Raw genomic sequence first — 23,788 nt, 5'->3', positions numbered from 1 at the left:
AGGGGAGGGAGAGAGAGAGAGAGAGAGAGAAAAGGGTGTTCTCCCCGTTATTGTGATTTTCCTGCTTTCAGCCTCTCGCGGTCCGGCCACTGCCGGCCGCGGCCCCTCACCCAGCCAGCCTGCAGCCGGCTCCCGCAGCACCCACCGCCTGCGGTGGCCCCCGCCGCGCAGCCGCCTCCGCTCCCCGCGCCGCCGGCCGTGCCCCGCAGCCCCGGGAAGCGGCGGCCGCGCCCAAGGCAGCGCCCCGGCAGCTGGCCCCGCTCAATAACGGGGAAGCGGGAGCAGCACCGACGGGAGCGGGCGCGGGGGGGAACAGCACACAAAAAAAGGGTGATAACGAGAGCGCGATTAACAACCTACCGGCCACGCGAACTGGAAGGGAATAACAATCCTGCCCGTCTCGGGGGTTCTGCCTTGGTGGGAGTATTTGTTGCTGTTTAAATAGAAAATATTTCCACCGAGAACGGGGGTAGATCCGAATCCGTAGTTGCAGGGTCCGACCGGGGTGATCTTGGCCTGATATTCCTTGAGGCAGACTTTCACGTAAGTGTCGCACTCGTCCCGGGAGCAGTCCAGGTTCTCGGGGCTTTTCGTGCCATCGCAGCATTCCCCATTGAACAACTCGCCGTTTACATTCCGCACCGAGTTAAGCTGCAGCTCGAAATAGCCCGTGGACCGGGACACCTAAAAATAAAAACCGAAGGGGAGACAGCCTCGTTACTACCGCGGCCGGGGGCAGCGCGGGGCTGCGGCTCCCCGGCTCCCCACGACAACTTTCGCCGACTGCGGGTTTAACCCCGCCGCGGCAATATATATCGCGTACGTATTCATACACATATGTACAGAGTGTTATAGCTACAAATACGAACAAGAAACGAGCAAGGTGCAAAGGAAGCGGGGAGAAGGGAAAAGGCAGCCGCGGCGCCCCGCGGCCGGAGCGCAGCCCCCCGCGCCCCGTCCCTACCTGCACGCAGGAGGCGAGGAGCAGCGCCAGGCCGAGCGCGGCGGCGCGGGGGGCCCGGCTCGGCCGGCCGGCGCCCCGCATGCCTCCTGCTCCCACTGCTGCTCCGCGCCGCCGCCTCAGAGGAGCCCGCCGAGCCCACCGGCCACGGACCGGCGGCCGCTCGCGGCATGGGCGGTGGGGGAGCCGCCCGCAGCGCGCCGGGGGGCGCAGGGCATGGGCTGCCGGCGGGGCCGCCCGGAGCGCTCCGCCGCCGCTCCCCTCCCGCGGGGCCGGTCGCCCTCTGTGCGCCTCGGCTCCGCGGACACCCAACAAGTAGGTGCCGGAGTGACAGCTTCATTACCCATTCGCCGCCGCGGCCGCTGCCTTCATATTAATGAGGGGGACGGCCCGGCCCCGCGGCCGGCGGGTGGGGCCAGCGCCGCTCCCGCCGCGGCTCTTAAAGGGCGGCGGGCGGCTCTCGCTCCGCCCTGCCCGCAGCGGGGTCTGCCAGCCCCAGGTGGTGGAGGGGGATGAGAGATGCGGGACTCCCGCAGGCGCGGAGGAGTGCGGGTGGGGGACACGCACCCGTGTATTGATAGGTGTGGGGTAGACACCCAACCCGCGGTGTCGGAGGAATAGCTACGGGATGTGTGCGGAGGAGGAGGGTGTAGGGTGCACCTCTGCTTGCGAGGGAGCAGGGGGTGTGTGCGCCCACGAAGATGTGGAACTGCCCAGGGAGTGTGCAGACATGCATGGAAGAGCACGAGCAGCCAGGCAATGCTCGGGGTGGGAGTACTCCAATAATGCAGGAGTTGGCACTGCTGTGCAGGAGTGCTGTGGGGGGAATCACCTACAGCTGTGCAGGAGTGCTCAGGGTGGGAACGCCGACAGATGTAAAGCAGTGCTCAAGTAAAGATCGCCTACAGCTGTGGGGTAGTATTCAGGGGGGATCACCTACAGCTGCGGAGGAACAGTATGCACTCAGTGGCGGAGGGCGGCCCCGGTTGGCCGTGCCTGCAGTCGTGTAAGTGCAAGGTGCGTGCAGATGTAGCCATGGAGGAGAACAGAGCATGGGATCGTCCATGGTAGTGAAAGAACATGCGTGGTGTGTGTGCCCACAGTTGTGGAGGCGTGCGTGGAGTGGATGCACCCGTGGTTCCAGAGGAACACTGAGGCTGGGAACACCCAGAGCCCCAGAGGAGTGTGTGGGGTGCACGCACCCCCAGCTGTGTAGAACCACATGTGGCTGTGGAATAGTGCTTGGGGTGTGCGCGCCCACGCTCATGTGGAGGCACAAAGGGGGTGTGAACCCACAGCCCCGTAGGAGCTCACACAGGAGGGCTTGCAGAGTGACATGTGCGGCACACAGAACAGATGGCCAAGTGGTGGATCATGTCCTCCTCCAGTGGTGGCTGAAGCAAATATGAGGGTAACCGCGCGCTTAGTTTAAAGCACCCTGTGATTTTGATCCCCGCTGACAGCTATGAAAGCTATACATCCAGACAACTGCATGCTATGGATACACTATCAAAGCCCAGATCTGCACTTAGGACCTAAGTTTTCCTACTGTTTCTCTCCCTCCCCTCTCTCCCCATTTAACTCTTTCGTACTGATCATCCACCGGAGTGGACAATTGGAGAACAAACAGCTCAGAAATCAAAGGGCTGTCAAGTTCCCCTGAGCAGAAAAGCTTTCAGAGAGCCTCCCCCTGCCTTTTCAGCGCCCCGCTGCCCCCGTCCCTCCAGCAGCCAGCCGGCACGCTGCTCCTCTGCTATTCATGGCCAGCGTGCAGCTGCAGCTACTCTCCTAGGCTGACACAGCAGCAGCTGCTATATGTGTGCCAGCTGGCTAGCTGCTCTCCAAAATCCTCTTGTCCGCCCCGCCCCCCTTGCTTTCCTGCTTCCCCACCTACAGACCTGCTTCTCCTTCCCCACCACGTCTCCCACTTGCCACAATCTGCTCCAGTTTCCTATCTTCCCCACTGTCCTGAGCCTACCCCTGTGCTGTCCTGGTTCACCTTACTTGCTCTCCCGGAAGCATCCCTTACTTTCCCTCTCATCCCTCTGGAGCTCAAACAGGAGCTCTCTGAAGTGGATAGGTGAATACTGCTTTTAATTATTTTATGTGTCCTCTCTTTGAAACTGTGCCTCCCAAGATAACTGCATTCAAGCATTTTTTTGGTTAAGATAACCTCTGGGATAACCACCTTTAGAAGGCGGCAGAGGGAAAGCGGGGAGAGCTGAGGGAGGGTTGTTATGGTGGGTTGAGGTCTTATATTAAAAGTTGCTACATTTTGTTAATCAGAAACTCCACTGAGCCCATACTCCTTGCCCAGCTGAGCTTCTTGCTGGCCTTCAAATGGACAGGCATATGCTTTTTAGTTTTTAATTACTCTTCTGGTGTCTGAAGGGAAAGAGTTTCTTAGACGAGCTTTCTGCCTAAAGATTATTATGTGGTGGATGGCAGCCAAAATATTTTGCAAGACAGGTATTTTGTTTGCATGTATCATGATAAACAAACATAAAACCTCATAGTCTACCTTCAGCACTATGTGGTCAATATGCCTGTGGAGGAAGACATATATTTTTATCACTGAGCTAAGCAAATGTAATAGAGAAGAAAGATGATCCAGTTGTTACAGTATATGCTCAGTCTCTACAGAGCCAAGCTCGGTTACCTGCTGTATCACAGAATTTCTTTGTTACCTTGTGCACACTGCGTGCTCTCTTTTTGCTTTAGTTTTGCCTTTGTAAGTATTCTACAGTACTCAGAAACTCTGGTGCCATTTTAAAATGCCTTTTCTCACTGTAACCTGACTTCACAGGAGCAGAGAGGGGAGGTGCAGCTATTTCCAGCCATTCTCTCTGCTTGGGGAAATTGTCATTTTATTCTTCTTGGTGCTGCAGCCCCATTTTCAGCTTGAACTCCTTAGTTCTCTTGCTGTGGTTATTATTTTTTGAGTGCTCTGGAATTTCACTCTATTCTTCTTTGGGTACAGAAAGCTGGTTCATTACAGTTACACACAGATAGTGATGGTTTTCAGGTAATGCAGCAAAATTATTTCTTAAAAAATGAATTTTGAGCTTTTAAAAAAGCCTAGTGGCCAGATCTGGAGGTGAATGCTGAGCAAGGTTAAGAGGAGACATCCCTTGCATCTTGGACAATGTGCATCAGATGACCCATGTGTGACCAGCCCTGAAAGAGGGCAGTCCAGCCCCTGGCACTGTCCCAGCCTTCCCACCAGGGCTGCCTCCTGCTAGCATTTGGATGGAGATGAAGTTAGGTAAGATGAAAAGCAAAACACCCTATGCAGTCTTTGGGTGCCTTGGTTATTTCCAACAGGCCACCAAACTCCTGCGTCCAGGAGTGCAGTGGCAGGATTTGCCCCCTTTTCCTCCAGCATTTCCCAGGCTCTGGGCCCGTGGCGCAGGACAGCTCTCAGGACTGGGCTTCCCCCTCTCTGAGCAAGCACGCCGGAGGCGGCTGGCTCCATAACTCATTCCCAATCAGCTGCACGCTCCCAGGCCTGCTCAAGGCCCCGGCTGCCAAGTGTAAGCAAGCAAGTGTCTCCTCTTACACCCACACCTGCAGCCCAGCCTGCTGTCACCCAACCCGCTGCCTCCCTCGGCCATCCTGCATCTGGCTGCACCCTGCGCCAGCAGCCATCCTTTTTCCACTGGGTGAGGCTGAGACCTTTGCTTCCCCTCTGTGGGGTCATCGTCCCCTCATCTTTCCCAGAGAAAGGTCCTTGTGCGTTTGTGTTGGGTCTTGGGGCTGTCCATGCAGCCCCATGCGAGCAGGCATCAACTCAGGAGGAGTTGATATAAATTTCCCTATGCTGAGCACAAGCTTTGAGGTGCTGTTCTTTTGCTCCCTCCTCACCAAAACAAGGGCTGTCAAGATCCAGATAAAAAACCCCACAAATATCCTCCCATTCCTGCACTCTTGCGTCTTCCTGCTGCTGCTCCTTCTCTTTTCTCTGGAAACTCCTGATGGCTGTAGCACAGGGGCTGTGCATGAAAGAGGGGTGAAAATAAGGCTGAGAAAACTCATGCTTGACTTTTAACAGGGGTTTGAACGTGCAGTCAGCAGTTACTCATCCTGCACAGGGGACAGGACTGCAGAACACCGGTCCCCATGGCAGGGGAGGGATGCACTCACCGCCAGTCCCAGGCAGGGTGGAGTGCCGCCATCCCGCACCTCCTAATTCCCTGCCCTCTGGGACAGGATTTTAGCTTTTGTGCTCGAGCCGTGCACTTGTGCTAAGGTTATGCCTGTATGCAAATCCTTTGCAAGTATGCTCATTAAATCACTTGCATAAAATATCCCTGGAGGATCTCAGCAGCTAGGAAGTGGTGGGGTTTATCCATGTGCCTTAGAGGTATAGGGATGTCATTTATCTGTATGCATATGGACATGGACATACATCTCACTTACCTAGGCCGGAATGTGTCCACTTGGGAAAGTTAAAGGCAAGAAGATCACTTTGGATGATGTCCATCTGAAAATTGGCAGGGTAGGAGTTAACCCTCCCTTTGTGGCCAGAAAGGCTACAGCTGCCTGTCCTTGAGAGCAAGGCATTGCAGGACAGAACCAGCTGTGAAGAATTAATTTCTCTCCTTCCTTCTCCATGTGAAGCCTTGTGGGCCAGGGTTAAGGATATGGATGGAGAATACTGCTCAGAACAGAGTTAGACGGTAACCAGCTGAGAAGAATTTTCTTTCTCTCTTCTTTGTGTAACTTGGCTGGAGCAAGGTATTTTGAGTTTTGCTCTGGACTTGGCAGGGTAAAGACATGTCCCTTGACTTTGACTGAAGAGTCCTGTTGGGTTTGTATGGCTTGTGTAATGTCTTTAACAAGTGTGTTACATGGATGTGCTTGCTCTTCATGGAAGCAAACCAGACCTGAACTGCAAAGATGTTGGTTTAAAATATCATCCAGTATAAGACCTGGGAGTGGCTTCTCTTAGTTAGGATTGAGCTGCTTGTACAGCCCAAGAGAAGATCAGGTGGAGAAGGCATAACGTAGTGCTTATACTTGTCTTCCTTCCTGACTACTACTAGGAAAGTAAAGTTATGCCTGATGGAAGTTGTGCCAGGAAAGGAGCTGAGATCTTGGCAGCACCCTTTCCTATTTCAGTGGTTGCCCAGCTCTGATCTGGCACTGGTCTCTGTGGGCTTTAGAGCAGAAAAGAGGTGGTTTCCTATCGTTTTAGCTTTGCAGCTGGCATGCCTTCTGCTTTTGGGGCCTGGTCTTCTGCCAGCAGAAGCATGTGCTGAGTCTGGCCCGAGAAGACAGTTGAACGCAGTTTGTACAGCTGGGTACTAAAGGCCAGCAATATTGATAAACTGAAGGAGAGCCACTGAACACAGCCTTCAAGAGCTCTTCCCAGCTCATCACCACCTGTGTGTGAGCCCTGCTTAAACGGGAACACTTGGGGTGAGGGTGGAATTGTTAACTGGTGACTCAGGAAAAAAAAAAATCAGAAAACCAGCTCAGCTCACTTCTGAGATACAATCCACTCTCTTAAAAGTGAAGTCCTTGCTCTCCTAGTGCCTTGTCTTCTTTGTGGGTTTTCAGAAAACAACCCATCAGAGAAGACTTTTTCAAAACTGGCTGAACCATGCTGCATGTGTCTGCTACCTACAGCCAGCCTTTGCTCCTCAGGTTCATTGCAGTCATCCTCAAAAAAACACCTGCTCATGGCTCTCCTGGTGCATGAATCACACAAAGCAAGCTCAGAAAGGATGTCCAGAGATTGTCTGGTTTATCCCATTCCACAAGGACAAAAAGTGCCTGCTTCTTGCAAAAACATCCTCAGATAGAAATTTCTTAGCTGTAATAACCTGTTCTAATGGTTAACCATCAGAAAATGCATGCTGCTGCATCACTATGTCTTGATCCCACTTCTTGACCTGTTTGCAATAGATGTGGAGCTCAGCAAGTTCCCTTCCTCTCTGCTGCTACCATTTATATATTTGAAGACTAGTGTTGTGCCTCTCTCTGATGTCTCTCTTCTACAATTGAAAAAAAGAATATTTTTGGGGTCTTACATGATTGTTGACCATATTTTCTAGACCCTTCATCATTTGTGTGGTCCCACTGCAGTCCCTCTGCCCTGGTTCCTCAACTAACTTAAATTCCAGTGCCCCAGACTGGACACAGAGTTCCAGTGAGATCTTTGCAGCTCTGGATGAGATGAGAGGAGCACGTCACAGACCAGGCAGAAATCATTCCTGGCTGTACATGCCACATGATGCTTGCTTAAATAATTTTTTTTTTTTTTTTTTTTTTTTTTTTTGCAACAGCATAGTGTTGTTGACTTCTGTTTGGTTTGCCATCCATTGAGCATCTGTTTAGTCTTGGAGCTTTAGGAAAAATATCTAGGTGATCTAACAAATTTGTGTTAGCCATTACTAATTTCCCTGTTTTCCAGATGTTTATAGAACATTTCTTTATTCCAATTTTCTCTGTAAATTCTAATGGTGCTTGCTTGTGCCATCTTCTTAAGCTCCTTCCTTTTCTAAAAAGGAGTTATGTCTCACTTCTGCAGTATTCTGACACCTTGTTGGTTCTCTGTGGGATCCCAGAGAGCTGTCAACAGCCGTGAGATTGCTTTAACAAGCAGTCTAAGCACACTGTATGTAATCAAGGCAAGTATTCTTTACTTATTCTTTCTTCTTTCTAGACTGAGATCTTTCCCTGTCATCCATGGCACCAACAGTGTAAACTATTCCAGTACAATTGTCTTTTTACTGAAAGCTGTGGTGAAGAAGGCAGGTGCTTTTCTTCCCTGTTGAATAGTTCTTCTGATAGATGGCCTTTACATCCCTGATAATGTATTTTATGTTTTCTTGATGTGCTCTTGATCCTGTTGGTTGCATTTCTTTTTGCACCTTGATTTTTCTTGTTTGGTCTCTACATTTTTCAGCGTGTGCATTTACATTCCCATGCCAGTGAATCTCTCCATTTTCTGAAAAAACCATTTCTTTCATTACAAGTCAATGAAGTGGTCATGTTTTAAGCAAATAGTTTGTCTCTTACAAAAGCTGCTTTCCCTGCTCTACTGGGATTGTTTGAACTGATATCCTTGCTATTGTTTCTTTAAGGTGCTGCAAACTTTCCTGAATTCTCTTTTCTCTGAGACTTATTATCAGTACTGTGGTTTTTGAAATATGGTTTCTGGAAGTCCATTGTATTTATTTTGCTGTTTTCCTTTTTTCCTTTCCTATGGCTTGTGAACTATGTTGTTTCATGGTCATTTTCACCCAAGCTGCATTCCTCTTGCATGAAATAAGTGGTTGCTCTCTTTGGTCAAACTTAGCCCTAATTTTGATAATGTACCAAGATTTTAATCTCTTCTTATTTATTCCTTATGCTGTTTGTATGATTCCATTAGGTGATCCCTTAACCTCTTTAGCAGCCCTCCAATGATTTTCTAATGAGTAATGGTATTTCCCCCCATTTATAATGGCTCTGCCCAAGTCCTTGATGCTTGTATTTACCTGTTCCCTTCTGAAATCAGTCCTTGTGGATCCTAGTTGCATTAATTCAGGAGGTCAGGGCACAGAGATGCTCTTCCTGTCTTGCATTGAATGCTAGCTCTGATGACCAGCTCTTTTTCTTGGAACATCCATCCAGGTTCAAGCAAGCCAAAACCTTCTTGATGACACCACCTGGACAGCCATGCATTCATTTCCAGGAATAGAGTTACAAGTAGCTGATGCCACTCGTGACCAAAGTAGCTAGTGCTTTATGCATGGAAGGAATTTTCCCTTCCTCCTTTAATCCATGAATTGGCCTGACCAATGCTAAGAAAACCACTCTGGGTATGTTGAGGCTAGACAGCTGCCAGCATATCAGATCTCTGATTCCCATGGAAAAATCATAGGAAATTACCCAAGATGCAGTTAGCAGTTTATCTAATCGAAACCTAATCTAGATTCAGACTAAGCCACTGGCATCTTTGATGATCTGCTGTGAGAAGAGGGAGGTCTGGCATCCCTCTTCTGTGTCTGGACCACTTGTCAGAGCAGAAGCTCTTGCTGACCAGAAGGTGCTGTTTTCCTGCTAAGGGGCGGTGGCAGAATTGAGGAAAATGCAATAAAATGTTTGTGTCTGTGGAAAGAACATATTCAGTGAGTAGGGAGGAAAGCAGACATGTGTCCATGCAATAATTTTCTATGGTGCAATGTATTGTGGTATATTTACATAGATAAAATGATAATTTTCTCTCCATACAAAGGCATTACTTTCTCCACATTAGCTATGTGGCTGGGCTTGACCAGCTCACACCTTGTTAAACTGAAATGTGAGTAAGATGGAGAGTATGGTAGATGAGGGAATAAAAAATATGAGTTATTTAAAATTATTATTCCACCTTTTTTGAGAGCATCCTACTCACTGTCAGTAGAGCAGGGTTCATGCACTCCTCACTGATACTAGACTCTTTCACAGCAGCTGATAATGTTCATTATTTCTGGTGACCTGGAAAACCTAGCCAGCACTGGAGGAGTAGGGATTGCTTTTTGTTAGCGTCCTCTGTCACGTAGAGACCACTGTAACACAATTTGTGGTAAAGCAGTCAGACCTGAGGAGGTGCAGATCTGGACCCAGCACTGCTGAATATGATCTGGGGATGAGCCAGTGTGAGCACTGTGCCAGTCCAGCCTCAGCAGTGGAGAGGCACCAGAGAAGCTCTTCCTGTGCAAAGATCTGTTAGTGCACTTACACAGTGACACTGATTTAAAGAAGGTAAAAAAAAAGGACAGTAACTATAACATTCTTATAGTTTTTTTCCAGTTACTAATTAATTTATTTGAATTGCTTTTCAGTGTGCAATTTTATCTGATTACATGTTCATGCAATCCTCCATTTCTCTCACTGACACCTCCAGCCTTTTACCTTTTGCAAAACAAATTTTATAAACATTTTCTATTTGGGTTTCTCTCTGCCTGAGGTTGTCAGAGAAGTAATTGTCCATATCATAGCTCTTAAACTAAAATACTCATGCCCCTGTCTCCATTAACACTGGGATCTCAGTCAGTCTCTGACTGTCCTTCAGCCAGTGCCTTCCAGTGCTTTCCATAAGAAGGTGATGTGCAGGAGCAGACCTCGAGCTTGCAGAAGACAGCTCAATTCATTTGAGATGAGTGACTGGGAGACAGGACCATGCCATCCACTGGGATGGATCAGATTGACATTCACAATTCATCTATTTAGGCCCCAATTAACCATTCAAATAAAATTTTTTATCACTTCTAGTTAAAAGCACAAATAAATGAGAGCTTCCTCTTCTGAACAGGAGACTTTGCTCCAAAACAGAATTCCTTCTTCCTGAAGCCAGGCAAAATAACCCAAGAGGGGTGAGAGATGATTCATCTACCAGCACTCTCCATCAAAAACTGTAGCTAAAACAAGATTACTAAGAAGAAGAGTGCTATTAAAGGAGGAAACTGCTGCTGTAATTTTGTTAAGGAACACGAGATTATTTAAAAGCCTTTTAAAAAGTGTGTTTGTTCCGGGAGGGGAGGGGTGAGGGAGGATTTTAGAGGAAGGGAGAAAGATTATTAGTCTTTCTTGCCTATAAAATTCATGCTGCTTCCCTTGCCCTAGCCAACGATTTCAGGAGCCCTTGTAAGTCATTACCCCAGCCCTAATGAACAGGGGACAACCTGCACCTTAGCTTTGCAGAAGCTGAATGCGTAGGAAAAAAGGCTGTGCAGTGTGGAGGATTTGGTGCACCGTATTGCATGTAATTACAGGTTAAGATTTTTTTTCCAGCTGTATTTGTTCCTGGTGGTGACAATTCCTGGAATACTCACACAGCAGCAGTCTCACAGTGTTCAGGGCTGCTTTATAAAACTCTCAAAGCCTGTGCCTCGCTTCCCTCACCGATAACCAGGTTGTGCCTGCTCAGCACACAAAGCAGTGATGAAGCAGGGAGTGAAACACGCTGCCAGCACTTCCAGCAGCCTCTGCTGTGTTGTTCACAGCAAACTGCACAGCACACACAGGGCATATAGTGACCCTGTTCCAGGGCTGCAGGGGCAGAATCCCAGAGCTGCAGGAGCAGAGATTGGGGTGATTTGTGGGGATGATGTGCTGCTGGCTGCAGACCTTAGCCAGGGACTGCTGCTGGATTTGGTCAGTCCCTGGTGCACAGGGTCTCCTACCAAGAAAAGCCAGCACAACTGTCCCTGGAACTGAGGGCCAAACCTTAGCCTGGGAAGTTGGAGATCCTATTCTGCTTCTGAAAGTGACTTCTTCACATACCATAAGCGGCATACTATGAGTATTACTGAGAGAGATAGGAAGGGGATTTGTGCAGATGCAGACCACTGGCCAGGAGTTACAAGTAGTCTCTCCAAATGGGATTCTGCGTAGACAAAGCTGAGGGACCAAAGGGATCCATTAAACCAGGTACTGCAGCTGTACTGAAAGCATTTTGTGTACAGTGTCAACTTGCAGCCAGAGCTGTGCATTTTTATCAGGTTTTCAAGGTCAGACAGGAACTTGGTGGTGATCTGGTCTGACCTCAACTGGTTTTCAGGCTTTCACTCTGCTTGCTGTTATTAAAAGAGAGGCTGTGCAGCAGGACTCCCCATGATTGGATCAGGACAGGCTGCTCATGGGGTAGAATTCGGCCCAGGGGATGCCAAAAATATTGAGAAAACACTGCTGAGCAGCAGAAAGCTCCAGGAGCCAGCGTGGGTTGTGTCTGTGCATTTCTCCCAGACAAGGGAGGAGTGCTGTGGAACAGAGCTGCTACCTGTTTGTTCATTGTAAGTTAATGGTATGTGTTAAATGCAGAGCTCCATTGAGCAGAATGGCATAAAACTTTGGCTTTGTGATGTGTGAGGATGGGGGGTTTGGGGAAACTGCGGCAATTCTGGACTTCAAAAAGAGAAAGGCTACACAAAGGAACTTGGAAGTTGAGGAAGTTGAGAGTGGTTCCAGTAATGAACAATTTTGAATAAAAAGATTTAATTTATGCAGGAAAAAAAATTCAGGATGTGGCTTGTTTTCTGTGGTTAATCCCTTCTAAATATTTAAAGAAAAATAAAAGAGGGAATGGAAATAGTGCTTTGTTTAAAAATAGTATCGGAGGTTTTATTAAACACATGAAGAAATGCTTCAGCATATTGTACCCTGGGATCCCTCCCCTCAAACAGGCTCGCCCTACTCAATGCCTCCTGGAGGAGTCAAAAATGAGTTTGCATTTGTTAAATCTACGTCTCGGATTTGGTAGCCTTCAAATTTGGGTTCAGCCCTCAAAGCATGTGTCTAAAGCATATGTCACACACAAGCCATGTTGTCCATATGCAAAGAAACGGGGAATCAGACCTGCTGTCACTGAAACGTGCAAACTGACCTGAGGTTGGAGAGAGACCCCCTAGCTGCGGTGTCAGACCCTCTGTATGACTGGCACAGCGTCCCCTCACCGCCCTGCCTTATGAAAACTCTCTCTGCAGGCCAGCAACGTGCCCAAGGCCTCTGAAACCCTGGATCCATCCAGCATGGACCAAAACATACGGAGCTGGCTGCATGCCCAAACACAGGGTTTGTGGGTGTATTGTGTCCTTGCATACATTTCCAGGGAAAACATATTACACCTAGCTTCGAATGCCAAACTTCTCCAATTATGAGAGAACAGTAATTCACCAAGGAGTAAGTATTCCTTCAATTTCCTCTCCTTGGAAATGATACCGAGAATCTGTTCTGAATGGAGGCAGATGAAAAATGCTACATGTTAATGCATATTCTGGGTTAGCTGTCTTTGTTAAATTAGAATGAATGCTGCTCATTTCCCATCTGGTCCTCTTTGACATTGCTTCCAGAATATATTCACAGCTCTTATTTGTACAGTACAAATGGCTGGCTGTAGTACCAACTTTACCTTTTATAGGCTGCTAAAATGTTGGTGCCAGATCACAAAATAACGTTCTACTTCTAGGAAGCATCTGTGGGCATTGCTAGCTCCAACAGCTTTCTTTTTTTCTTCCTCTTATTTTCTTTAAGTGTAACCATGTATGTGAAGTGAGTTTGTTGTCAAACCAAGTGAAAGTTGACGGCTTGACAGCCCTGGAGCCTGCAATCTTCCTGGAGCATTGAGGATGCAGCAGGCAGATCAAGCTAAGTGCTATCAGCTCTCTCATCTCTTCTGCACAGCCTTCCCCGAGGGCTGAAAGCACAGATATTCCTCCATCTGCAGCTGCTGGTTGGTGCCTTTGTTGACTGCTGTGCCCAGGGATTTTGTGCTCTGGATCCCTGCACGCTCCAGGTTGCCCTGAAAAATACCAATGCAACAGCAACTGAGCAGCTCTGAGCCAGCGCTGAATCCGGCACTGCTGACCTGAGCTGGTTTTCTGATTATTCCTGCATCTTCCCATCCATGAGTGTTTGTTTCTGGCAGTTTCCTTAGCAGGCTCCCCGCTCCAGCAGCCTCCACCCCTGCCCTCCGATGCGTTTCAGACCTACCTTGGTAAACAGAGTGTTGTGATCCGAAACGCCCACGTTTCTCTGCCTGGAGTGACCAAGGGCTGCAGCGTCGTGCTGGGAATTCTCACCATAGCAACTACCAGCATTGACAGAATTTGGTACTCATTAAATAGGCTGTTTGTTTACCTCTCAGGCAGAGAGAGTAGGCTACAACCAGCGCTGAAACACCGCCAGTTGAATAATGCTGGGCTGCCATCGTAACTTCGCGTGTGAAACACATAATTATTGTGTTCTGTAAGTGAAACAGATATGGAAAGCCTGTGTGGGATGGGAGTGTTGAAGACGTAGGGTGACATGGTATTATTATCAGAAGATCAGCAAGCGTGCTCGTTAGACGCTGCTACGTGCTCTCGATGGATCCAGCAAAAAGTGAGTCCTGAGTCACATCCCCTTGACAGATGATCTAAATGACCCTTTTCACAGAGGTCAGTACGTGGACTTATCAAGCACCAAATGCACGAATAAATTATTGGTACCCCAGCAGAAAATGCTGGAGCTTGCAGATAGAAGCTCAGTGCTCACCCTCTCAGGGATCAAATGTGTGGGAGTGGTTTTTAAGATGATTGTCAATGCCCAAAATGCAGAACCACCTAACAGTGCAAAAGTGACTTTCAGAAGACATGTCCCATCATCCATGCAACCATTTCAGTTCCAGCAGTGTGGCATCTGCCAGCCTCTGGGCAACCCTGTGCTTCCAGTGGGACATCGCCTGCTGCAGAGCCCCTGTCAGCTCTGTCCCGCAAGGGATACTGGTGATAAAAATAAGAGGAACCACCACAGCTAAATCTCTTCTGCCCACCACAGAGCTGCCTAGCCTCCATAGCAGTGCCGCTTTCACAGAGGTGCTGCTGGGCACCCACCACTGCTCGAGCAGGAGCAGGTTGATGCTCAGCCTCAGCACAAGATCTCCAAGCAGTGAGGTTCCATGGCTGTTGTACCCTGTCACAAAACCTTCAGGCAGCCCTGTAAAATTAGCCAATGAGTCCTCAGCACAGCCAAATCCACAGAGAAGGAGAACGTGCAGGCATGGCCAGAGCACAGACTGGGAGCATTGAGCACTGGGCATCCAGCATCCTATGGCACACAGCTGGAGTTTCTGTCCAGCACATGAATGCATTGACCACTCTTCCACACATCCCCTGCATGCCTCCAGTTTGGATGGAATTCCTGCTTGCCCCTGCCTGTTGCCAGAGCACTATGGAGGTTTAAGATGTTGTTGGCAGTGAGGACCCCAATCCAGGCAGCAGCTGCAACATGTGGCTGTAAGATGCTGAAAGAGGAAAGAGAAGTCCTAGTGCACACTCCTCATTTGGCATTCCCATTAAAAGGGGCCAGGACTGCTGCTCGGCTCCCTGCCCCAGGCAGGGAGGGGCAGGAGGTGGACTGAAGTCACTTTCCGTAGTCACCTAATTAGAGCATTTCAGAGGAGGGACAGGTCCAAACGCCATCCCCTCTGCCCCTTAGGGAGCACAATAGGTGTCCAGTCACAGCTGGCATGCTCAGGACTTTGTGCAGGCAGGGGCTTGTAGGAAGGGAGGGCAAAGGGTAGAAATACCTCTGAGACAAAGGTGAGCCTGGGAGCCAGCCTCCATAGCTCTGCTGACTGCAAAAGGCCGAGGATTCTGCAGGCTGTTATTAACACTTTTCCTCAGGTCTTACCTTGAACTAACCTTTCTCCCTTCCTTAGGCAGTAATTTTTGCCTTTTTTTTTCCCCCAACCTTATCATCTTGTTAACAGTCCTCCCTTCTGTACAGGTGCTAACCCTTCTTTTCACTTACCTTGAGTAATTAACAAAATTAAACTCCGTAAGTTGTGCTCAGATATACCTAGACTGGAACTGCTCCTTCTCTTTCAAACCCAAAGAAGGGATTTTAGAGCTCTAAACTGCCTGTTTTCTCTAACCATGTGAGCTTGTCTGATGAGGGTCACTATACTTCCACACAACCCTGGCCTTGTGTAATGGCAGGGAGAAGAAAGCCCTGTGCTCTTGTCACTGTTCCCCCAAATCTTTCCACATTTGTTCAGTTATAAATGCAGAGGGCTTTCCTTAGGAGTGCCTTCAGCATGGTGCTGGGGAGCTCTTTCCACTCCCACCTCCTGGCACATTTACCATTGTTTCAGCGTCAGTGGGAGAAACGATGGGGAACACCACTGCATCCCAGCCCGGTGTGGATGGCCTCCTGGGAACTCTCAGCAGGTTTGGCTCCTCGTCTGAGTGTGCCATGGTGGCAAACAGGGACTCTGATCCCCACAGCTGGGGGCTCCCTGCTCAAAGCAACAAGTAGAGACCCCAGAAGGCAGTGGGGAATAAATTATACTGCAGCAATGGTTTCAGCTACCAGGGCATTGGGAAGGCTTTGTGCAGGCTGGGCTGCCACGTCTGTGCTGTCACCACCCAGGGCACAGCTCTGAGTCCATCTGATCTCACCCAGACCAGACTTTGATGCAGGGGGTACCACTGCGATTCAATTGGGCATCACAGCCCCTCACAGCTTCAGCATTCCCTGCTTCTGGATGCTTGACTTTAGATGGCGTAGATTTCATTTTCCAAGGTGCCAGACTCTCCTCGCTCCTGCTGCAATGACAGCACAGCAGAAGCATCAAACCAAAGCCTCTGGTTTGGACAGAGAACGGGGATAGCAGCAGCAGAATGCCCGGAGGGGAGACGTTATTGCTCTGCTTTGAAAGGACAAGGATGGAGTGCAGTGAAGGCATGAGGATTAAGCAAATGCTAATGGAAAGCAGGTAAATGGGTGATCAGATTAGAGGGAGAGCTGCAGGCCCTTTCGTGTGGGGACAGGCAGAACTGTGGGGCAGCTGCCGGCCACGGGGCTCTTCCTGGGGCTGCTCCTGCCTCTCACAGCGGTGATGCTGTGCCTTGTTTCCAGGCTGGTCGTGGCAGGTTGCTGTGTTGCTCTTGTTCCAGCCCTACCACTTACTATGAACAGGCACATTTCATATTTCAAAGTATTTTTCTACTGACCGTGATATAAGCAAGAGTGTGAGAAAATGGGGTCATGAATATTTCAGGGTGATCATAGGAAGACCTTCAACAGCTAAAATTTCTTCAGTGTCAGACATTTGGTGGGGTTTGAAGATACAGAGATGTTGAAAGATGGTTCCCTGCCATTCAGTTCTGCAAGGAGAGGGGTGATGGCATGTGTCAGGCTCTGATGGGATGGTAATTCCCCAGTTTCCCAGGAGATCCTTCAGTAATGCTTGCATGGAGCTTCCTCAAGACAGGATAAAATTGCAGTCCCTTAGAAATTCATCCCATGGGCAAAAGGAGACTTAGAAAGTGTATCTTTGCTCAAAAAGTAAGCAATATGCAAAATTAATTACACAAAACCGGAAAAAAAAATTGTATGTGTGTCATGGTTTAACCCAGGACAATTAGATTTTGTACATTACTTACTTAGCTAAGAGAGAAGATGTTTTTTCACAGGAGTATTTCTTTCTGCTTTCCTACTTCCATGATTTCTCATGAGCTGCAAGTCTCCAACTTCAAAACAATGAGGGGAGCAATTGAGGACAGTGTGGGGTTGAACACTGGAAGGAAACTGGCATGTTTTTCTCATCCATAGGGGTGTCCCAACCTGAGTCTTTTGCTGAACTCAAACCATCCCTGAACACCAGCAGTTGTTTCTGGGTACTGCTTTAGAACAACACCAGTGGCTTTCCTGGGGCCCTGTTCAAAGCAGGGACTGCTTCGGATTTCTCCAGGGGGAGGGAATGACCCGACTTGGTGCGTGTTAACCCTGCTTGATCCTTCCTCCCTGGCCCCTGTGCTGGGCTGCCAGGGAGCCAGAGATCTGGAGCTGAGCCTCTCCCCTCCTGTGCCCAGAGCTGTGGGACTGCCTGCACATCCACCTGCCCACTCTGAATATGCTCCTTCCCACTGTGAAGCTGCGCATCCATGCTTTGGGGCTAAATTGAAGCTAAGTGTCAGGAGCGGTTAAGCCCAAAACAGACCTGAACCCCCAAATTTATCCTGGTTCAGATACCTGGGAGAGGACTGCTGTGAATTAGACAATAAGTCCCTTTGTTTCCCATTTCTGACTCATCCTCTTTTACTGCCTCACATTTCCAGCAATGAATGAGTCCAACTGCCAGTTCAGAGAATTATTTTTGTGGCAGAGCGTGCCTGATGGAAGAGACACCCATTGCTATCCATTTCCATTAGCAGCCTGTCAATAGAAATTAAATTACATGAATAAGGCACTATCAGTGCCAACATCACTGCAGGAAAACATTAATTAATCCTCATTTACATTAGTCAGTGCTACCATCAAATAGACTCTTCTGTTGCTACCAAAGACACTTCCACAAATGATTGTTGCTGTCTGATAAACAGATTCACAGAACCTCACTGACTCACTTGTTGGGCACTTGCCATCATGTTTGGGATGAGAAGGAAGCAAATGCTTTGTGGGATCCTATTCAAAGCTCAGGTTTGACACTGGGCCTCCGAGTCATATTCAAACCAACACAGGCACCAAAGAGGCGGAGCTTTGGGCTGTAAAGATAATAAATCCCCAACTAATTTATAACAGTCATAGCAAATTTATTTTTGTGAGGAGTTCAAGATGTGCCCATCACCAGTGTATCTAAACATCCCTGAGGGTCTAATAATCTTTCAGAGGGGGCTGTACAATAGAGGGAAAATGGAGGGGACTGATCCTTGCCTTCTGGCTCGTGGCGGAAGGATGAAAAGGTAAACTTTTTTCTGAGAGGACATTTAAGTTAGACATGCCCTATTTAAACCACAGGATGTCTTCACTTTTGACTTTTTGAGCCCTGCTGAAATCCAGGTTTTCAGACAGGCTCTGCCTTCACTGCAGACTGAATGAACAGACATCTAAACTCCACTGCCCTCTGAGGGGTTCCAAGCCTGGCTCTGCAGCCAATTCCTGTCTGCCTGCCCTCTGTCCCAGGAAGAGAAGGCAAGGAACAGTGCTGCTGCATCAGGAGAGCTGTCTTTTGCACACACCTTGTGGGAGATAAAGAAAACATGGTACATGGCCAGATTCAGAGCTGCGGCTCACCCAGTGCAGGAGAAGTGACTACAGTGTGACTATAAAGAGTCACCATGACCCCAAAGGCGTCCCTAATGCTCTCACCATTCCATCCATCCATTGAGCTGGCACACCTGACTTAACACCAAACAACATGGACATGGATCTGTAGGATAAGCAATGCAAATCCTTGGCTTCCCTCTGGGGACCTCCTGGGAAGGCAGGGTCTGCAAGCTGGGATGGTTGAGAAAGCCCTTTGGAGAGGTACGGTGCTGGATTTGGGATTGTAAGCCCCCTTCCCAGATCTGAATACTGGACACAGAAATATTTATACTATTTCCAAGTCCTCCCATGACTGTGGAGGAAGCACTGTGACCTGATGGAGCAGGTTGTTTCTCCAAAAGCCGTTCAGGTGTCAGCTCAGGCTGAGCCACACACAGGATAGAGCTGGTCACTACAGGTGCCTCTGCCTGTGGTGGAAACCAGAATTATGACAGCAGTCCTGGTGGCAAAAAACAGAAGGATGAAGAAGGATGAGTGAGGAAGAAGCAAAAAAAATACCAGAATGTCTCTAAATCATGACAATAACCTTCTAAGTAAGTTGCACTGCAGGGCTTGCTGTGCTGGCCGCTGAGGTGACTGCGTTCCACCAGCACAAATATTTTATTCTGCTTTGCTGCAGGAGACAAAATGGCCTAATAGGAAGTGGGAATGGGTGGAAATGGAAATTACTATCAGCAGCAGCTTTTGCCAAGGGATAAGAAATGCCATTAGCAGCTCTTCTCTGTGGCAGACTGCTAGGTCATGGGTGCTGCCCCTCCTCCCTGAGCATTCAGGAGAGCATTTCCTCCAGCCACCAGCACTGCCAGGGACCTGCTTGGAAGGGCAGACCTGCAAAGTCACATCTCCACTGGAGGCTTTTGCCCTTGTGCTTGGGGTCTTTCTTTTAACCCATGTGCAAAAGTAGTACTGGTACAGGCCTATACACTGAAAAGCACTTTTTTGAGCTAGTGATGGTGAATAGAGAAATAACAGAAAAATCAGCCTGAAATCTCTTGGTTATGGTAGGTTTTGAAAACCTGTTCAGTGCTTTGGCTATATAGTATCTGGCACGAACTGCTGGTTTCGGTAATAAGTCTTTAAAGCTACTTTAAGTGTCCTTCCACTTCTTTTCTTCCTTTCACAAGGCTTGTGTTCAGCAGCCAAATGACTATATGGGGATGTATTAAGCAATAAACAGCAGAGTCCAGATAAAAAAGCTTAGCTGGGATAAAGCTAAGGCAGTATGCACAGAGGCAATGCGTGCACAGGCAAAAGCAAGAGCAGGAAATGTAGGATGCACCTCAGGAACACAGCACATGAAAGCAAAATAGACCCCATAACTCTCCTGAGATTTAGAGTGAGGAAGTGGAGATGTAAACAGCATCTCTTTATTGGTCCTGCTCCAGCATGAGCAGTCCTGGGAGGGCAGAGATGGGCAGCGGTTTCCCTCCTGGGTAGGAGATGCTGAAATGGGTTTTTGGAGCCCTGCTGGTGCATGGAGGGGCTGCTTCCTGCAGAGCCCAGCCTGGTTCGGCTGGGTGTGGCTGCGGCTGTGGGTGTGCAGGCATTGACGTCCTGCTCCATCTCACTCTCCATCCCTACACCCACGGGGAGGGAACGTTTTGGCGCATGTTTCCCCGACCCTGATGCCTGAAAAGGTTTCTAGGGGAGATAATGGTAAGCAGCCCTCAAAGAAAGCATGAGTTAAATCTGACTCACAGTGATTGCTTGAACGTGCTCCCCAGTCACCTGCTACCTTGTATCGAGTGCCAAATTAAAATAATGAACCCCTGATCCTTCACTTAATAGCTACACTGTGGCTCAAAAGCTGGGGACTCCTACACCATGTAAATTTGCCTGGATTTGATACGCCTACTGGTGACCTCCAGCCCTTTTAACAATGGTTTCGTTCCTCGGAGTAGAATGGATTTATTCTTTTTTATTTATTTCAGTGAGATAAATGGAACAGGAGTCAGGTCCCTAATGTTATGTCAAAGTGCGTTGAATTAGCAGAGGCAGAAAAATCTCAACTCAGGTAAAATGTCAGGTGTTTAGGATTTTTAAATGCTTATCTCTAGCTTTCCTTGCATGAGCTGCTTTGTTTCTTTGTTTGTTTTTTCACAGTAAATAACTTTTTTCACTTTTCCAGATAATTAGCCTTTCTGCTTCAAAGCCAAGGACGAGGACATGAGGGCTGGTACTCCAGAAAATTCTCACCAGGTGGGACAAGTAAAATTAGAATCACAGAATAACAGAACTGTTTGAGTTGGAAGAGACTTTAAAGTTCATCCTGTTCCAACCCCCCTGCCTTGGGTAGGGACATCTGATTAGGAGTAATCAGATAAAAATTTTGTGGCACCAGGAAAGACTGATAGTGCCAGAAGCAGGGAAGAAACTGTGGATAGTCTTACCTTGGTGCACTTAAAGAGCAAGGATTTAAAGAAGTCAACTGAAGTATGTGCTGAGACATCAAAGCCAAAAATCACCTTCAAATTACTCATCACCTTAGGAAATGCACATTTAATTGAAAACAATCTCCTTAACTAAACTCAAAGACTTGTTTTAATCAAGACACTGTTCCATCTGGCCAAGGCTATATTCATCAGCTGGGATGTCTCCCACATGGCCAGTGTTCCTATGGCATGGTGAACAACTTGGTGTCCATGTGCCATGTGCTCCCTGGTTTCTGCCACAGCCTGGGGACAGGCAGCCAAAGGGGGTACAGGGTCAAACCCTGCTCTGTGCCAGTGACAGAGGTGATTTCTTTCTCTTTTGCTCCTGGACACAAGGTGATTCCAGCTGCAAGAGAAGGTGGGACACTCCTCACATGCTGTGCTCTGTGCTACTTCCCTCCAGCTCTCAGTCTTTACACTCCAGGAGGGGCTGGGGACCCACTGGGAGCACACAGGGCTCTGGGGGGCTCTTTCAGTGACTGCTGAAGAAAGCAGGTGGTGGGTTAGATGAGGGAGAACAGATGGTGTGAGGAGGGTGTTCCAACACCAGGCTGGAGAAATTATCTCTTCCCTGCACCTCCCTCATGCAAGCTGCACAAAGTATGTGGCAAATTACTCACATGCACTTTTTTGGTGTATTCCTCATTTTCTCTATGCCCAGCATGAGACATTTATTTTACTGTGATACATTGCAACCACACTTTGTAGCATCTGAGTGCCTTCCACATGAAGAGCTGAGGTGAAGTCCCTGGGCGTGGGTCATTTGCTTTTTGCTCTCTTGTCTCTCCTGTCCCTTCATGGGTCTGCTGAACGGGCGTGTACAGGTTCACTAAGGGCGGGAAGAGAGGGGAGAGGTGGGTGACATCCACTGACTTGGCTGTGCTTCGGCAGGGATGTAAGGGCACCCTGCAGATGTCCTGATGTCTGAGTGCTCACAGGCAGTGCAAAGTCTTTATGTTCAAAACACAATATCTGCTTGGTGCTATGAAATATGGAACATTCAGAAAAATCTCAAGCTGAGCACTCCTAGTATTTGGGAAAGTAGCAATTTCGATCTTAATATCCTAGTTTCTCATTTTTTCAGCTTTTCAAAAGAGGTAATGTCACCAGGTCTCTCAGGGAGTCATGCAGGTGGGCTCCTCAATGCTGGCAACCCGCTCAGCTACTGCAAATAGCAACTGGTCTGAATGAGTCATAAAAATTGAGGTGTTGGTGTAGCTGAAGACATCCTTAGTGCTGCTGATTTACCTGTGCAGTACAGGGTTTTCCTGTCCTATTTATAGTTTCAAAGATAGAAACTGTTCCTTACCAGTCCATGAGAAGTAAGAGGGGGGGGAAAAATCATCCTCAGATTGCAGTTTCATGGGTTGATCCTGGGATGGCTGTCCATTGACTCAGTTAAGGTAACTTGAAAGATTTTCTATCTTTAATGTCAGTTACATCTCAGATGAGACATGGCAGAATGGTGGCCTGAAAGCTTCTATAGAAAGGAGGTGGAGAATGGCCAGGATGTTGAGATATTGAGTCCATTTGGCTACACACAATTCTTACTTGTGTTGCTGCAATACTTGGAGGCCCAGCTGTGGTCCAGCACCCCAGTTTGGAGAGTTCTTGTTGGTTCTCTTCCTCTGTTGCACATTTGCTTTGAGATAACAGGTAACTGCATGGGAAATAGAAGTTGGGCAAGAGACCAGGACGTGCTTTGGTTCTCAAAGGCTACCCAGAAAAAGTGAGGCATTTCCATGGATAAGTACATGCCAGACATCCCATCAGGAACATGTTTAATTAGTCAACAGTGATGACCCCCCTAAAAAATGCCATTTGCCTTAGATAAGACATATCTCTCTGATAACCTCACTATTTGCCTTATTCAAGATAATTCCCGTAATGAGTACAATGAACTTGGTGCTATTTGCTTAAGCAAAATTATTTATGAAGGGAACGGTTGGTGCTGAGACTCTCACACTTGCAGGTGCTCTCAGGTAGGTGATGGTCACAGCCATGGCCAGCCTGGGGAAGTGAGCACAGCCCCACAGGGCTCTTCCCATCCACTGCCCCTCAGAAGCTCACCCAGATATCTCCCACAGCCCAGCTGGCCATGGGGAGACTGAGCAAAGCAGCTGATACAATTTTAGTCAGTGTTTTCCATGTCCTTTTTCAGTTTTCAACCAAGATCTTTCCTGATTTCCAGGTGCTTTGGTGGCTGTGGCCAGGAAAAAGTGGTGGGCTGGGAAAAGCAGTGGGTGAGGATGTGGCTGTGTCCATTGTCTGAGGGACATGGAGGTGGACTAGAGCTCACATGGATGAGAAGGACAAAGTTGTGTCCCCAGCCAGGGATGATGTGTTTTTCTTACCTGGTAAAGCAAAATGTTGAATATAAGATGCAAGCCAAGAAATGGCGAAAATAATACAGAAGGGAAATGGAAGAAAAAATGCTCCTGAAAGCAAGGCAAGTTTTCACCATCAAGAATATTTTTGCAAAAGAAACAGCAGAGATTTTCACTTTTCACTGTAGTTTTTATATATATATATATACACATATATATACACACACACACACACACATATATATATATATATATATGCGCATGGATGTGTGTGTGTGTGGGTCAATGTCAAATCCCCCAGCCCAAGTCTGGTATGCTGACCACTCAATTGAACCTGTGAGGAACATTATACAGACCTACAGACCCAGGAATGACAAGGATTTTACAATGGGCATATACACACACAGGACCCTGAAGCCTAATAAGGAAACTCTTTACCATTTGTTTAAAGACTACATAATTTATGTTTTTCATCATCTCACAGGGGAGAGAAGGTTGTTTACTTT

General features: G+C 48.1%; 1 protein-coding gene across 1 annotated transcript; it reads right to left on the bottom strand.

The window, feature by feature from the left end:
* Positions 1–348: 348 nt before the first annotated feature.
* On the bottom strand, positions 349–1,318 carry LOC121673082 (protein jagged-2-like). The gene is made up of 2 exons (XM_042046127.1): positions 965–1,318; positions 349–684 (listed from the first exon to the last, which is right to left on the bottom strand). Exons 1-2 carry the CDS (start codon positions 1,043–1,045, stop codon positions 349–351), a joined length of 417 nt encoding a protein of 138 aa, XP_041902061.1. The 5' UTR covers positions 1,046–1,318.
* Between the last annotated feature and the right edge of the window lie 22,470 nt (positions 1,319–23,788).

This window comes from Corvus kubaryi, unplaced genomic scaffold (genome assembly GCF_017639235.1).
Source record: "Corvus kubaryi isolate FWS band 111438036 unplaced genomic scaffold, C.kubaryi_AGA036_p1.0 65169, whole genome shotgun sequence".
Taxonomy (NCBI): domain Eukaryota; kingdom Metazoa; phylum Chordata; class Aves; order Passeriformes; family Corvidae; genus Corvus; species Corvus kubaryi.
This window is presented reverse-complemented; position numbering and strand designations above follow the sequence as displayed.